This window comes from Geospiza fortis, unplaced genomic scaffold (genome assembly GCF_000277835.1).
Source record: "Geospiza fortis unplaced genomic scaffold, GeoFor_1.0 scaffold52, whole genome shotgun sequence".
Taxonomy (NCBI): domain Eukaryota; kingdom Metazoa; phylum Chordata; class Aves; order Passeriformes; family Thraupidae; genus Geospiza; species Geospiza fortis.
Window position 1 is genome coordinate 188,122 of NW_005054659.1, and position 15,703 is coordinate 203,824.

The following is a 15,703-nucleotide window of genomic DNA, read 5'->3' on the forward strand; positions in this document are numbered from 1 at the left end:
TTATATTGAATCTGACAGCAGTTAAAGTGTTGGTATCTGAACTTATTTGACATCATCTTCAAACAACTTTTACTAGGTATTCTTTACAGGATTAAAAATTCTTAGATTTGTGCAATTTGTTCTCTAACTCATGGAAGGGAAAGTAAAAGTTTAGATAGATAACAGACAACCAGTCTCATGAGCAGGAACAGCTTTCCTTGCAATCACTTTTTATTGGGAGCTAAACATGGTCAAACTTTCATTGCAAATTCATGCAAGGACTGATTCTGAATCCTGTGGAGCAAAATAAAGCTCAGCAGAAACTTCAGGTGCTCCAGTGGAACAAGATCCCAACTGCAGTTTTTCCATTACAAATGCATTTTATTAGCAAGATGTTGGCCCCCGTTACAGGCAGAGCAGGCCAGACCTTCACCTGCCCACACAGGCAGTGACACACAAGTCCCCCCATTTTATCAGGATGTGGAGCTGATCCAGAGGTCTCTGCTCAGACTGTCCTGGATTTTGTGCACACCAGCACCAGGGAGCTGTTTGTTGTTACCAATGTGATTTCTTAGCATGAAGCACCAATTTGGCCTTGGTTTGAAGCACTCTGCAGGAAGTAGTGACCTGGCCCAAGGGAGCTGCTTCTCCGATGGTTCTGGCACAGCTTCCACACAGGATTTCCAGACACTGCAGCTTTTTGTCCTGAATGTTTGGATGATGAGTTTAGTATATCAGATTTGCATATTCAGTGAGTAATTGGCCCACAGATTATGAATGCAGTGGGAGAGCTTGGATTGAAGCACTGGGAGGTGGGCAGCCAGGGGAGAGCACAGGTATGACTGCACTGGTTTGGCACAGCACAATGTACAGCACTGAAAGCTGAAATCAAGAACTCTGCAGGCAGAGGAGCTGTCTGAAGATATGGGATTAGGAAGCAGCTCAGTGGTCCATCCATCCAGCCTGGGCTGGCAAAGAAAGGTCAGTGCTGCACAACTTTCATTCCCGGCATTTATACCGGACCTGTAATGGTGCCATGGGTTGCTGTGTCCCCACCAAGTGTAAAGGGCTCTGAAGAAAGAAGAAATTCAGAAAAAACACATCAGTTAGTTTAGTTAATGGAATTACAATTGTGCTTTAATGTTAAGATACAAGCATCCTTGCATCTTCAGTCTTAGAGAACCAAGACCAAATAACAGTAATTATTTCTTGGCTTTGTCAAAACCATAGAGTAGGGCCTTCATGGTTAATTATTATTCCAGTCACTCTGTCAGGGTGACACATGAGCTTTTAAGAAACTCTCACAGTTCTGAATACTTTCAAAATATTCAAATAATGAAGTGGCAACTGTGCTGTTCTACTCTAAGTGTAAAACCTTTATGTGTCTCAGTTGCTCATTCAGTCTTACTCTAATAATTTACCTTCCACCCCTGAATATGGAGTGGAAGAGCATTATAAGTGTTATTTCTGGTTCCATATCTTTAAAGTATTAGTGATCTCATTACATATTTACTGTTTTTGTGAGCAACAAGTATCAAATATCTGGTAATGTTTAGGCAATGATAAGACATTCTTGTAAGCACTTTGTTATATAGGCAGTGCAGCCCCACTAACTGGAATTGTGGGAATTACTCTGGATTTTCTGAGTTAAAACAAAGATATATGTTTTATAATACTCATCTCAAAATTTATGTAAGCACAGTTGAGCATGGTTGTTCAGCTGAGCCTGATGAATGAAGGGTATAAAGATTGAGAATGCTACACAAATGCATGGATCTCTTACCTCCTTTGGCACTGCATCCAACAGCACAAATTCATACTTGTACAGGAACAGCACAACCAACAGCTGGATTTCCATGACTGCAAACCACCTGCACAAAAAGGAAGGAAAGCATTGGCCCTCCAGACTGACCATCACATGTGTGTTATTATCAGGTAAGAAACAGGGTGTCTTTGAGACATTTTGCACTCTGTGCTTTAGTTCTGCCTGAAAGTTTATCTTCCATAGGAAAACTGCTGTAGTTTGGGTTTGTTGCTCAGCAAAGAACACAGATGTGGCAGCTGCCCCTTCTTTCTCTCGTGAAACACTGGACTGACAGTATCCTTCTGACACCTATTTTAAACCAGCTCCTTATCATTATGGATTTTTCCACTGTATAAACATTTATGTTCTCCTAACACTTGCTGACTTGAAATAACTTCCTAGGAGTGAGAAGGCAGTCAAACAGAAAAGGCCATATGACTAATTGTGCTATATAAAGTTATATAATACAGCTGGGAGCCTGGTGACATCAGAGAGCAGTGACAGTGGGAGTTATAATTTAATGCGTCAGCATTAGGATGCAGTAGGAGACCCAAGGGCATGGTTTCTTTTTTCTGTAACACTCTCCCAAAGGTCTTTCTTAGGCCAGAGAAGATTTTGGATAACTGCAGGTGAAACCCTCCAGGCTACTGGTTTTTAAAGCTTATGTATACAAGAGCTTTCTGCATTCACCAGTGTGCACCTATGCCAGGTCATGGGATTACTCACTTGCAGAGTTTAGACACAAGTCTTAAATACCCAGTTAAAACACTAATACCACCTTGCTCCTGTAGAGAGAAATGCTGGGAAACATGGATAAAATAGCTGTGGGGAAATTCACAGGGGAAGAAGCTACATGACTGCACATGGAGTTGGCCTGGCAGGTGTGAAGGGAAGCTAAAAAGCTTCACAGACCCAAGGTAACTCCTGCAGAGCCACCAGACTCTGCACATGGAGCCACCCTGGGCTCTGGAGTGGGATATCCTTGTTTGTTTCAGCACAGCTTCAGACCCAAATTATCCCTGTGATTTCATACTGCAATTGCCTTGAGCTTTTGGGGGCCTTGGTTCAGGGGAATGGAGTGCAGAGATATTTTGATGGTTATTAGCCCAGCTCAGGTGGGATATAGCCCAAGCTCCAAGCCTGCAGCACCACACAAGGCTGGGTCCTTGCAGTCCCAGCTCTGTTTGCACAGCAGGACCCCAGTGCTTGAGGGGACAACACACCCATGTAAGACAAGCACAGTCACACAAGCAGTAATCATCTGCATTTTGGTTTGACCAAAGAAGTCAAACTGACATCAAATTTTTCTCTTAGGTAAAAAATATGGCACAGAAATGGCTTTTTTGGAGCTCTTCCCACATCAGTTTGGTAGAATATTGGACAGCTAAGTTATTTACTAACTTTCAGTTTGATTAAAAGTAGCTTTTAATTTTATGCTGAACTTTTGCAATGGAGAAATTAAATGTTACATACATTTCATTTATAAACCTCATTATGGAAATAAATAAAAATGCACCTTAAACTTGAAATAGCATTGTTTCATTCAGTTGTATGAAGGTAATCTGCAACCTGAATCTTTGATACAACCCTTGATTTAATTTTCTTTTTTTTCAAGACCATCACATTACTCTTTTACAATTATTGCTGAAAAACCTGAAGGTGTGTGTTACCATGTGGACTGCCAAAGGGTCTGAAAGAGCTTTCTTGTTTCTCAGCAAGAAAAAGATTCTCCATCTGTTGTCTGTGTAGAAATGTTATACTTTCCTCTCTAAACAAAAACTTATTTGAAAGATGTTATCAGAGTCCAGAGAACAGCCTGAACAAAGATATAGGTCAGGATATATAAACATACAGCTTTCAGAAACATTGTTTTGCAGCTTTCCCTGTACCTGCAGATGCCTCTTGTGAATTTTGTTGTTGCCCTTGCTGGGAATGAGGCTGTGCTCAGATTTAGCTCAGGAATGTGGTACAAGCCACTGAGGTACAGCAGTGAGTGAGCACTTCCCTCTGACAAGCCTAAATGGTGAAAGCAGTTTTATTCATTTTGCTCATGTCTTTAGTGCCTTCACAAAGTTTATCTGGCACTCATGTCTAGCCTGCCATAGGGTACAGATTCCAGAATGCAGATCCTCTACAACACCCTCCAGATTCCTTGCTCCACATGGAACTTGAGGTAAAATGACTGATCTTAAGGGCTCTAAGGAGACTTTTGTCTCAGAGGAGCTCAGGTTTTGAAGGCAGAGGACTGAGCACAGAGATGTTTGAACACAGGAACAAGGAGCAGCTGGCTGCCTGGGACTTTTTCCAGGAAGAGGGACAGCAGAGAAAACAGCAGAAGGAATGCAGGAAGTACCAAGGCTGGCATTGCTGGAGGAGTGAAGTGAGACAGGATCTGCAATTTAAGCCATTATACAATTCTGTGTGCCCTCATGCAAAGACCAGATTCAAACACAGAGGAGCCAGTTAAGATACCTGAAGATCAGCAGAAATGTTAATGGCATCACAGAGAATGGAAAGAGTCTCAGACCTGAGAAATGTTCTGTAGGTTTGTTTAGAACCGGTTTAAGGCAACCTAAATAACTGTGTCTGTAAAATAGTGTGTATGGAAGTGGAGCAACTCTCCTTTCATGAAAAGAAACCTCAGCAGGGGCAGAGCCAGGCTGAATTTCCTCCCTGGGTGGGGGACAATATCCCTTGGTCTCAGATTCTGCCTGTTCATTGTGACTTCACCTGTCTTTTCCAGGAATGAAACCACTTTCAGATCAGTTTAAACAAGGTGCAGATGGTGCTGAACATTAGGAGACTGACAAAGAGCAAAGCAAACACGCTATCTCCAAGAGTAAGAGAAGCCCCGTTCAAGAGAGTTGTTCTCTGCAGGGTTTGGGAATAAATAAACTCCAGCTGTTTCACTGACCTTCCTGGACACTGATGCTTCCCTCCTCCGAATGCCACAAAGCTGTCCAAGAAAGCATTCTTCTCTAAATTTGCCTCTTTCCAACGATCCTGTGGGAAGAAACTTTTCTTTTCCAAATCAGCCTTATATAAATAAAGCTTAACTTTATTTCTTCAGGCTAAAAATGACCTTGGACAGCTAATCCTCAATACAAAGTTGCATTAATACCATTTTTTTGCATTCAACCTGTTAGTATTAGAGTCTGGATCCAAAAGTCAACACTGAATCAGGGAAAGAAATTAGGGTTCCATCTGAAACACATTTAGGTGCCTTAAAATGCTGGAGAAGTTTTCAAAATTACCCCTCAAGCAGTTTTCCTATACCTCCCAATTTCCTAAATCCTACATCTTGAGCTATTAAAATGCAACCTTCTCTTTTTAAAGGTATCTACAAATGCAAATGTTCAACCAGTACTGAGGGAAGCCTCAGCCACAAAATTGTGTCATGACACACAAATAGCTCACACACATCTTGCACAGAAAAAACATTTCTAAGACAGACAAATGCAAGGTCTATGAGCTTTAACTGGTGTAAGCCAGTGTGTGAGAAGATGAGACTCTTCACAAAAAACAGCTTGTCTGTACCCCAAGGGACCCCTGCTCCATCCTAAATTGCTTTGAGAGGAAAGGGACAAGGAACTACACAAGGAACAAGGCAATATTGGCTGAAGTTCTGGTGGGTGACACTGAGAGAAGCACATCTCATGACTGCTGGGTGACAAACTGTACCAGCCTCCACAAACTCAGTGCTACTCTGCCAAGTAACACCCTGTCAAGCTTCTGGTGGTGAACTCCTCTGATGAAGCTGTCCCAGAGAAGACATCATCTTGCATTTATCTATTTTAGGGGGATTTTTTCAGCTAGGGCTGATTAGAGATTTCTGAGGAAGAAACCTGTCAGCATCAAAATCCAATAAAGAAGAAAAAAAATCTCCGTGGTGATGAAGCAAGGTCATACATTAGGGATGACAATGTCCAAGGGGCACTCATCTATTCCTCTTGAAAAAAGGGAGAGTTTCTAAAAAACAAGCTAACTTGCTCTTTAGAAAAAAAGTTACTTAAAAATAAGCTGCTGTATCAGAGTTTCAGCTTCAGATTTCAAAGAAGCAGGAATTGTTAAAAGGGATTTCAAATCAGGAAGAGTTTGCTAGAAGGGAAGTTTTGTTTAAATTACTTCTTGATGTATTTCTATAAAAAAGACAAACTGTTCTATATTGGATGGTGCTAAAAAGAGCAGTTACAAGCCTGCCCACACAGCCACCTGCAGTGGAATAATAATCAAGAAACTAGATTAACTACTGAATTATCAGAGATAATACCTCTGAGAAATCATCCGGTGGGGAGAGGAGAATACTTGGAATCACGGAATTGGTTAGGTTGGAAAAGACCTCTAAGATCATTGAGTCCAACATTAACCCAGCACTGCCAATCCACCACTAAACCACATCCCCAGCTGCCACACCTACACATCCCCTCCAGGGATGCTGACCATTTTCCTGGGCAGCCTGTTCCAATGCCTCACAGTGCTTTCAGTCAAGAAATTTTTCCTAATATCCAACCTAAATCTCCCCTGGCACAATTTGAGGCTGGTTCCTCTCACCCTATCAGCTCTTACTTGAGAGAAAAGACTGACCCCCACCTGGCTGCAATCTCCTTTCAGGGAGTTACAGAGAGTGATAAGATCAGGATCAAAGTGATACTAAAATAGTACCATATTACCTGCAACATGTCACTGAATTTAAAAGATTTTTTTATTCCTACAGGCTCCTCCTTTATGTCCCTGTATTCAAGGCCATTCTCCAGCCAGATTTAAGCACATTTGTCCATATGCTTTTATTGTAAAATAAGTGAAGGGAAGAAAAGACAGCAAAATATCCACACTAAGAGTGACAACTTACAGGTTTGAACATTTCTGGGTCAGGAAAATATTTTGGATTCCGGTGCAACCAATATGGTGACAACATCAGCATGTCACCTGCAGGGATGGTGAAATTCTGAAAAGAGAAAAATCTCTAAGAAAAGAACTAAAAATCTCACAAAACAGTCCTTCCTTGGTAGTGCTCGTCCATCAGCAGAAGATCTTAAGAAAAGACAAGTGAGGGTGATAAAGCCATGGTGGCCATATTACATGTCTGAAGTTTCTTCTTGCTGCTGCTATTTTTTTCCATAAAACCTAAACAATGGGGAAGTTGGAAAGATTATTTGTGTTCTAATTTGGGGTTTTTTCGATATCAAAAGATCAGAAGCATTATTTCTGTCTTTCCTGCTTCTTGATTTATCATGTGAGCTGTTTTCTTTTTTCTAAATATTTTGTTAAATACTTACTTCAATGCAAAGAAACTCAAAGAAAGCCTTCTATGACAGTAGATTGATTATACTGATAATTTGATCAGTAATCTTAAATAGTCATGAGCACTGATTCCTTAAGAGTGTGCGTTTTTTCCCAAGCATTTCTTTGCCAGATTCCTGAATGCTGACACCTCCCTTCTGAATGGTAGTGAAGAGGACAAAAAGGAGTCTTATCAGTAACTAAAATGTAGATCCTTCTAGTAAACTTGTTGTGTCTGATTCCTCTTTTATATGCCATCAGTATCTGTAGTTCAATTCAATCTTAAATCAACTCAAAATTGAAGGCAAGACTGTGAGCCAGACAATCCAAACCACTCATAAATTAATGATGATAAACAAATCTATTAAAAAGAATATATATATGAGGCTGGGGAATATCTCTATCACTGTAATTTTACCCATATCTATTGGGAGGACTTTTTCCAGACAAATCACACAGCATTCTTTGGGGGAAAAAAAGCCCACAACCAAACCTCACCTTAATTCTAATTGGGTTTATGACTTTCTTGGTGATTGCACCTGGAGACCTCAGCCGTATGGCCTCCAAAGTGCACCATTTAATAAAAGGGATCTTCTTCAGGTCTTCCTCAGACACTTCCAGTTTAGCTTTACCTGTTGCGGCATGAGAAAGAAGGTTCCATGTAAAAATTACATTTCATACGTGCTTTGACACAGGCTGGCATGTCTTGCTTTAGGACTGTCGGTGAAATACTTCAAGACTTCAAGGCATTGTTTGCACACAAAAATTGTCTTTATATTTCAAAGTAAATAAACAGACCCAAATCAGTAACATTTAAGAAAAGCCATAATTCAATAACTCTAAGGTAGGTGTAGATATTGTGTTAGATGGAAGGGGCCAAACAAAGTCATGCTGGAAGTTAAAAGTCTTCAGAGTTTTTCTGTGCTTTCATAGGATACTACATGGAAATCTCAGGGACTGTAGGCACCAAGACAAGAAGCCATGGCTGAGCTCTTGGGCTCTGTTAACATTAGAAAATGAAACCAGGCCAGGAGAAAGGCTTCAGGAATTTTCTTTATTGGTTAATTACTGACATGTTTCTTGATGCAGTTTTGACCCATGTCAACAAAGAGCTTCTGTGAAAGTTTAACTCTGGTCCAAGGGACTGCATATGGGAATGACTGCTACCAATAGGTGACTGCTTTTTGAGGGAAAGAGGTTACTCATGGGGGGTTAACCATGCTGGAAAAATTTGCCTCTGATGACAGAAAAGAACAGTTCCTGGTCTATTTTTTAACCATGAATGGCTGTAACTCTGGTGAACAGCACACCATGAAAAGCACCTGAACTGAAAGACCTCAACTATTAGGTACCTGGAAAAAGCACAAGACTGGGAAATACAAATCTAAGTTTAAGTGATAGGAATGAAGAAACAAACACACAGTGTTCTTTTCTGATAGGAACGAAGAGACAAACACATACTGTTCTTTTCCTACTTCCTTCTGCTAACATCAGAGATGTTTTTGCTTAGAAATACATCTTGAACATATACTGAGTAAAGACCTGAGAGCTGGACTCTATGCTATCAGTAGTACCCTTAATTGGAACACCCATTGTTCCCAGCCACTGACCAAGTGTGCCCTGTGCTGGGCCAACACAGGATAAATCACTTCCAGCTTCCAGAAGGACAAAATCACATTTATTACCTGCTTTGCCGAAAACAGAAGCCAGGTCTTCCATGACTTTCTTGTAAATGGCAGGATTAGAGAGTATGAAAGCAAGGGTCCAAAATGCAACCTAAACAGAGATGGAAATCCTTGAATTGAGGGACATGGAACAGAATGACAGTATCTTTTTAGCAAATCACAGAGGCAGGTGAAAACATTTGGACTTTCTTTGTGTGTGCCTGCTGTGGTTGAGATGCATGGGGAGCTGTGCTTCCTGGGTAAATCCATATCTAAGGGCTCAGCTCCTGGGAGATTATGTCTAGTCATCTGCTGTGTACTTATCTTTAGGGAACATTATATAGCTTTGGCCTGGAGCTTTGAAACACAGAATCCTTTATTTTCAAATAACTAGGTGTTAAATGAACTACTAAATCATCATGCATGATTAGTTTTAGCTGCAGGAATGAAAGAAAAATAAATTCATACTAGCATTTGCAGAAACGAGGTTAAATAATTTGCAGGGCATTGTCATAGTGAGTCACAGTAAAATGGGCAGGAAAAGTTTTAATTAACAGCAAACCAAGGAGTAGTATATCCCCTTTAGAAATAATTTGCTAACTGATTATGCAATGAAGTTGAAAATCAAGAAACTTAGGAAAGGAGAAAATCCTCTTAAGCAGGATGAAACCAGAAGGACTGGCAGCAATGCCAGGAGTCTCTCTCCTCTTGCTGAGCTAGCGGGAGGTGCAGCCTGCACACAGATCTGGTCACGGGCCATCTGTGCTGGTGAGGGATGAAACTCTGACTGTTATTTCCCAAACAGACTGACATGGATGCAGCCCTCCTTCTGCAAAGCAAATCTTGTAGCTTAGCCTTACTGTACAGCACTTGGACACTGTGGCTTCTCTCCATGGGCTAAGAAGGGATAACTGAATTGTTTCAGATAAAAGGGTTTAAAGTGCTTGTAAAAAATGCCCTTGGAAGGTGAAAGGCCTTTTCTTTCGTCATTCCATTCCCCAGAACAGTGGTTGTTACTATTCTGAGAAACAGAAAAATATCTGTATGTCTATTTACAGCTGAATATTACAGAAGTAAGTGTTGTGGAAGGAATGTCAGTTATCCTGATAACAGACAGCAGGCTATGCCTCCCACTTATGCCAACACGTGAATCCACAGAAACCTCACTGAAATTGAAGAAATTCCCTTAGGCTAAACTGCAGTAATATCCAATCTCCAAAAAACATAGATATATCCGTTAGGGGAACATATAAAAATAACTCACTATCATGTTTTTCTAAATCACATCTGTAATGGACATAACTGTGCTGGAAAGAGCTTAGTAGTCATGGTAAATAAAGGATGTTTTTGCTGCTATGGATTTTTCATCTGAGAAATTCCTGTAAATGTCTTTGGTCAGCCTAAGCTGTCTTAGATATATTGGGCTTGTTAGCATACTTATATCAGTATCATTAATCCAGCAAATCCTTTTCTAACACAGACAAAACTTAACAGCTCTAGAATCAAACTATTGCTTTTCTTCCACTGGCATTTGTACAGATCTCCCAAAAATGAAAGAGAAAAACATCACTTGAGGGTTTACACACAGATGAAGTTACTCTATATTATGCTTTTGATATTCTTTACAATTGGTAACACCAGGGTATCTGAAATAGTCTTTTCTATAATACAGCCACAGTGCTTCAAAACAGTTAAACGCTCTTCACAGCTTAGGACTGTGATCTTAATAGCTGTGAGGCTTATGTTCCTGAAATGTTATGACAGGGGACAACATAATTTCGGAAAAATACAAGAAGAGCTTTTCTTGTCATTGCTTCTGTGACATTGCAGCCTGGGTATATTTGTAGTGATGCATGTGGGCGTGATAATCCCTTCTTTGGAATCCATGGAGTGTGTGTGACCTCTGCTTCAAAGCCTTTTCTCCCCACATCCAGGCTTTGGAGCAGGAGAGAGAGAAGGTGTTTCTGCAGCTGATGTACTTACAGGCACAGCATTTGCTTGGGCAGCCCAGAGCATCAGGAGACCATAGTTGGGAGCTAGATGTTTTCCCTGCAAGTTATCCAGGAGATGTTGTAGAAGTGTCTGTTAAAAATAAAATAAAATAATCTGTATTTCCAAGAATATATTAAAATGTAGTTTGGGGCATGGCTTAGTAGAGCTCAAGGACTAGCTTCTCAAAGAGAAGTAATGTTAGTCATGGCTTTTTTGGAAAGCACAATGTAGAGATGACAGCTATTAAAAGAAAGTGAGACTCACATAGGCAGAGGGCAAGGAGAACTCAGTGCACCACATGAATTCCTCCTGAATACTTTCACTGCTTTCCATTTCCTTAAAGTTTCAGAGAATTGAGTTCCCTCACTCCCCATTGTTGCTTGTATGTGAAAGAAAGGAAAAAACAAACTCTATTCTAATCCCTTCTCTACACCTCTGCTTTAAAGAACCTCAAAATGGGAATTAGCCAGTGGAACAAATGGAAATGAAGAAAATGTTCTCTCTGATCATGCCTAGAAGGTGCTTCTTATAAAGAGATGGTCTGACACATCAGCAAGCTCCCTAGTTTCAGGCAGCTTGTTGGTGACCTAAGCAGTGACTTCAATGGGCTGATATTTGGAACTATAGCAACTGTGTAATGTTCTAGGATCAGCTTTTGTTTACAGTATTTCCTTAAATACAGGGCAACCATGCACTTGAGGCAAAGCTTCCTTGCCTACTTTTCAGAGGAGAAAAGGCTGACCTTGAATAAAAAATGGCTGATTTTTTCCAAATTCCCATCCAACCTAAGACATCAAGTTTGTGCTGTCCACTTCCTGCACCTTCTTTACCTACCACCAGCTCCTCTCCAGCCTTCTCTTTCTTTCTGCTGATCTGGTTTATTTTATTAAATAAATTGCAGTATGCAAAGCTTTTGAAGTCTAAATAAAACCTGTTTTGTTTAATGATCTGTCCTACAACCATTTGGTAGATCAAAATTCCCAGGCCAGTCTGCCATCACATTTGTCAGCCCTATCGGCAGAATTCCTGCCAGAGCTCAGGAGAATAACCAGGGGAACAACTTATCTCAGCTTTGACACAATCAATATTTAGGGTACTTGGCTCCCAAGCCAGTAATCTGCTATTTTCTACCAGTCTGGCTGTTGAAGGATCTGCTCACTCTACACCAGGATTTATAAATAGCACATGTAAGGTTTTGAAGTTTCACAGCACGGTGCCCTCAATGGAACAACTGAAGGGTCTTTCTCTCACGTCTTTCAACAGCTCACTGCAGCGTGGTACTGCAGGCTGGGGATGGGTCATAGCTCTGACCCCTTGCCTTAAAATTCCCCAGGGGAAGATGTTAATTCTCAGAATTGCTTGAAATGAACTAAATAGAGGAAAAAGAGTCAAAGTTATGGGTCTGTCCTACTGCAGGTGACAGCAATACTGGAACATTTGGGTATAGCTATAAAAGCTGACATATTTGACTTATTTCTTCCAGAACTGAAGTAATTCCTGCCTTCCATTGCTTCAGTCAGAATATACAACAAAGTCATCTTATTTCCTAGCCTCGGATGTTTACCTTGGATGCAGTCTCTGAAGGGTTGGTCCTTTCAGCATCCAACACTACTTTCTCAAATAATTTTAGAAGCCATTTTTTGGATTTAGACCAGTTCCTGTAAAGAAAAGCAACAAACAAGGAGCACTTAACTGAGGCAGCACAAACCAACATTTCCTTTTCCATGAGAAGCCCTCCTTGGGTTGTTTTCCAGAAGCCCCTGGGCAGCAGTCAGCTGATGAACAGCCAAGCGTCAGTCTGACTGACAGAAGTGATGACTGGCATGAGGAACAGCACTTCACCTTGGCCAGACCTCCTCTTGCAGCCAGGACCTGGGACTGCAATACTCCTACACTTTCGTACCTTTTTATTACAGGTTTTCATTGTTGATTTGGACAGACTGCATAAGCCAATCTTTTAAAGAATGATCCTCTTGAAGAAAATCAAGGCCATATTTTAGAGCATCCTCAATTCTTTCTGAAGGTATTCTAAGGTGCTAAAGGTGCAATGATGGCCCTGAGAGCACTGACAGTGTCTGGAAGCTCCTCCTCAGGGTTTAGGTGTTTCTACCCAAGGTCAGTTCTGTGACAGTGCAGACATGTAACCTGGGATTGGTATTGGGAAAACAGCTGAGGTGTGGAAAAGAGCAGAGAGACACCTCATTGGAGGCCCCCTGAGCTTGGGACTCACATTTAGGCTCAGGCCTTTGCTCTTTATCCTATTCTGCTCCTCCCTGTCAGGTCCAAGCCGGGCTCTGCTCACCTAAACCAGGTTATTTCTGCTTTATACCAAGAAAATGCAAAAGATAAGGTCAGAACTTTTTTGAAGCATTCAGCTAAAAGCCTGATTCACCTGAGGGCACACCATCAATAAAAACTGGGCATCATCTTCCAGAGGAAATGTCTCCCATGGTCGACGCTGCAACAAGATAAATGTCTGTAGTGGGTACACCACAATCATCATCTCTGCCCCTTTACCTCAGGAAGCACTCGGGCATCTGAGAAGCATATTCAAAGTCCTCATCATACTTCTGAAAATGCTCTTCAAACTCCTTGATTTCACTCGGACTGGTTGGGCAGATGCCCTTCCCAAACAGGGTGTTCACCACTGCTGGATACATGACATGCCTGCAAGGACAAGATGCCCAAGACTTAGGGGCCACAGGGAAGCTGCTGCAGCAGTTTTAGAGCAGGATGCAGCACGTTGGATTGCCCGCCCTGGAAGCTGTGGGACTCAAGGGTCACACCATTATGGAAAGGCTGGCACAAGGCTTACACCTCAGCCCCACACTTATTTCAGATTTTAAACAGAGGCAGGAGATACACAGACCTCAGGCTGGTTCTCTACACATGGCTGAACTTCACCAGCTAGGGTTTGGTCACTCGAGTAGGAGCAGAAAGGCTCTGGCCACCGAGGTCCCCTTCTCTCCATTAACCACCCCTCTCATTCCAGTTTGACCCACATGAACCTTCTGGGCACTGCACAAACCCCTCTGGACCAAACATCCTGAAACATCCTTCCTCTGGCTGCAGCTTTCCTGGGCAGATAATGCTTTTTTGTTTTCTTTTCATCTCTTTCTTGCTTTCTCCTCTATTATCCTGCAAACCCTGAGCTCCTTCCTCAGACCCTTCTCCTGTACTCCAGGAAACTTTTGTGCAGCCTTTGCTGTGTCCCAGATGCTGCTAAATGGGTATTTCAGGGAACAGTGCTCACTTTTCTGATTTTCTGATAATTAGGAAGAGGGGGCCATCTGGTGGCTCTATGGATTTCATTTTGAGACAGCTAAGTAACAATTATTCAGAATGCTGCATTCCAACACTTTTACTTTGCCTTGTTTATCAAAACAGAACCATTCACCCCCTACAAGATTTCAAAGCCCCTCTCTTCCACATTTTTCCTCAGTTAATCCAAATTGCAGTAACTGGAGTGAGAGGTGCCAAGTGATTTAACTGCACTAACAGCTGTATCTTACTGTATAATGCAGGAAAAGGCAGCAAAAGACAATGTGAATGTGAGGTGTTAGAAACAGGTCCAAACCAAAGGCAGCATCTGTCCCCATCCCTGGGAGTCTTCAAGGCAGGCTGGATGGGGCTCTGAGTGACCTGCTCTAGTGGAAGGTGCCCATGGCAGGGGATGGCATAAGAGGATCTTTAAGGTTACTTCCAACCCAAAACATTCTATGATTCCATGAATATTCAACTTGTAGTACAGATGGACAGACAAGATACAGGTGTTGTCCCAGATAATCAGGAAGAAGAAAGAGTTAAAAGCTTTGTTGCTGTCACATGAAACAAATTTTTTTTTTAACGTGAAGTTCTGGCAGCCAAGTCAGTTGCAGAAGGGCTTAGTTAAGCTTGGCTCAAACATGGAAATTTCTCAACCTGCAGAAGATTAAGCATTTTTTCTAAGTTCTTTATAAATAACGAAGCTTTCATCCCATCTTTTGGGAAACAGGGTTTGTTGGAACATGCTGTGTTTTCTTTTTTCTTCCACACAGGCAGTTCAGATGCTTTTTCTAACTGGGAGAACCACCTTTACATGAAACTCTGTCCACTCTGTGAACCACCTGAAAGCATGAGGGTGTGATGAGCATCCTGACAAAACTTTTGTAAGACTTTTGAGCTCCAGCTTCTTTACAGAAATATTTCCCTTCCATGTAGGACAGCCCTGAGTTAGAGATGTGCTGCAAAACTCCCTTACCTTACCAGGTCATTGAGGTTGCCTGTGCCCTCCGTGCCCAGGTGAGCCATGTGCTCATGGAGCTCCTTACACAAAGTACCTGAGAACATGTGCAGGTTACTGGGACTCATCTTCCCCTTCATCATGCTGTAGAGGTTACCATGGTTCCCATAAAATGCTTCTGCAGGAACAGAGACTAAATACAAAATGAAACAGAAACGTTTTGGAAAGTAGATTTTTCACTGAAAGACAGAGTGAACATTTTTACAGTTAACTTCTAATTTAAATGCCTTAACCCTCATTTTCCTAAAGTAAAATTCGCAGGAAGCTTCCTTGTAACCATGTAAAGACATGGTGACATGGTGACAGCCATGGTGTGAAGGGAGTTGTGATGGAGGACGGCTGTGCACCGGAGGAAAAAGGCATTGCTGGGCTGGGATTCATGGAGGGACTGCAGTGCACAGCCCCCAAGCTGTTGGCTGGAGGCAAATAAAATAAATTGCAATTTAATTATTAAAAAAAACCACAGGCTGTGCCTCAGTTTCCCCGAGGAGCGCGGCAGCCCCAGGAAGGAGCGGGAATTTGGTGCAGGAATTTGGGGGATCCCAGGATTGGCTCCCTTGACCAGGAGCAGCAGGGTCCCTCTGGGCACCCGTGGGTGACAGAGCAGACGTCTGGGAGCTGATGACCCCAGGGGTGTTTGCTCTGTTGGCAGCGTGTCCCGGGATCAGTGCCAGGAGCAGATTTCCCAGCTCCAGCATTCCT

The 15,703-nt window shown here is 41.9% G+C and overlaps 1 protein-coding gene across 1 annotated transcript in view; it reads right to left on the bottom strand.

Annotated features, from left to right (window-relative positions):
• Positions 1–384: 384 nt before the first annotated feature.
• LOC102042330 (24-hydroxycholesterol 7-alpha-hydroxylase) overlaps positions 385–15,703 on the bottom strand; it is a 23,305-nt gene continuing 7,986 nt past the window's right edge. The window contains exons 3-12 of the mRNA XM_005430609.1: positions 14,960–15,134; positions 13,237–13,386; positions 12,284–12,377; positions 10,711–10,809; positions 8,749–8,839; positions 7,562–7,695; positions 6,633–6,728; positions 4,698–4,786; positions 1,763–1,850; positions 385–1,050 (exon numbers count right to left, since the gene is read on the bottom strand). Coding sequence (XP_005430666.1) covers positions 979–1,050; positions 1,763–1,850; positions 4,698–4,786; positions 6,633–6,728; positions 7,562–7,695; positions 8,749–8,839; positions 10,711–10,809; positions 12,284–12,377; positions 13,237–13,386; positions 14,960–15,134 — 1,088 coding nt within the window. The 3' untranslated portion in view covers positions 385–978. The remainder of the gene's footprint in view (positions 1,051–1,762; positions 1,851–4,697; positions 4,787–6,632; positions 6,729–7,561; positions 7,696–8,748; positions 8,840–10,710; positions 10,810–12,283; positions 12,378–13,236; positions 13,387–14,959; positions 15,135–15,703) is intronic.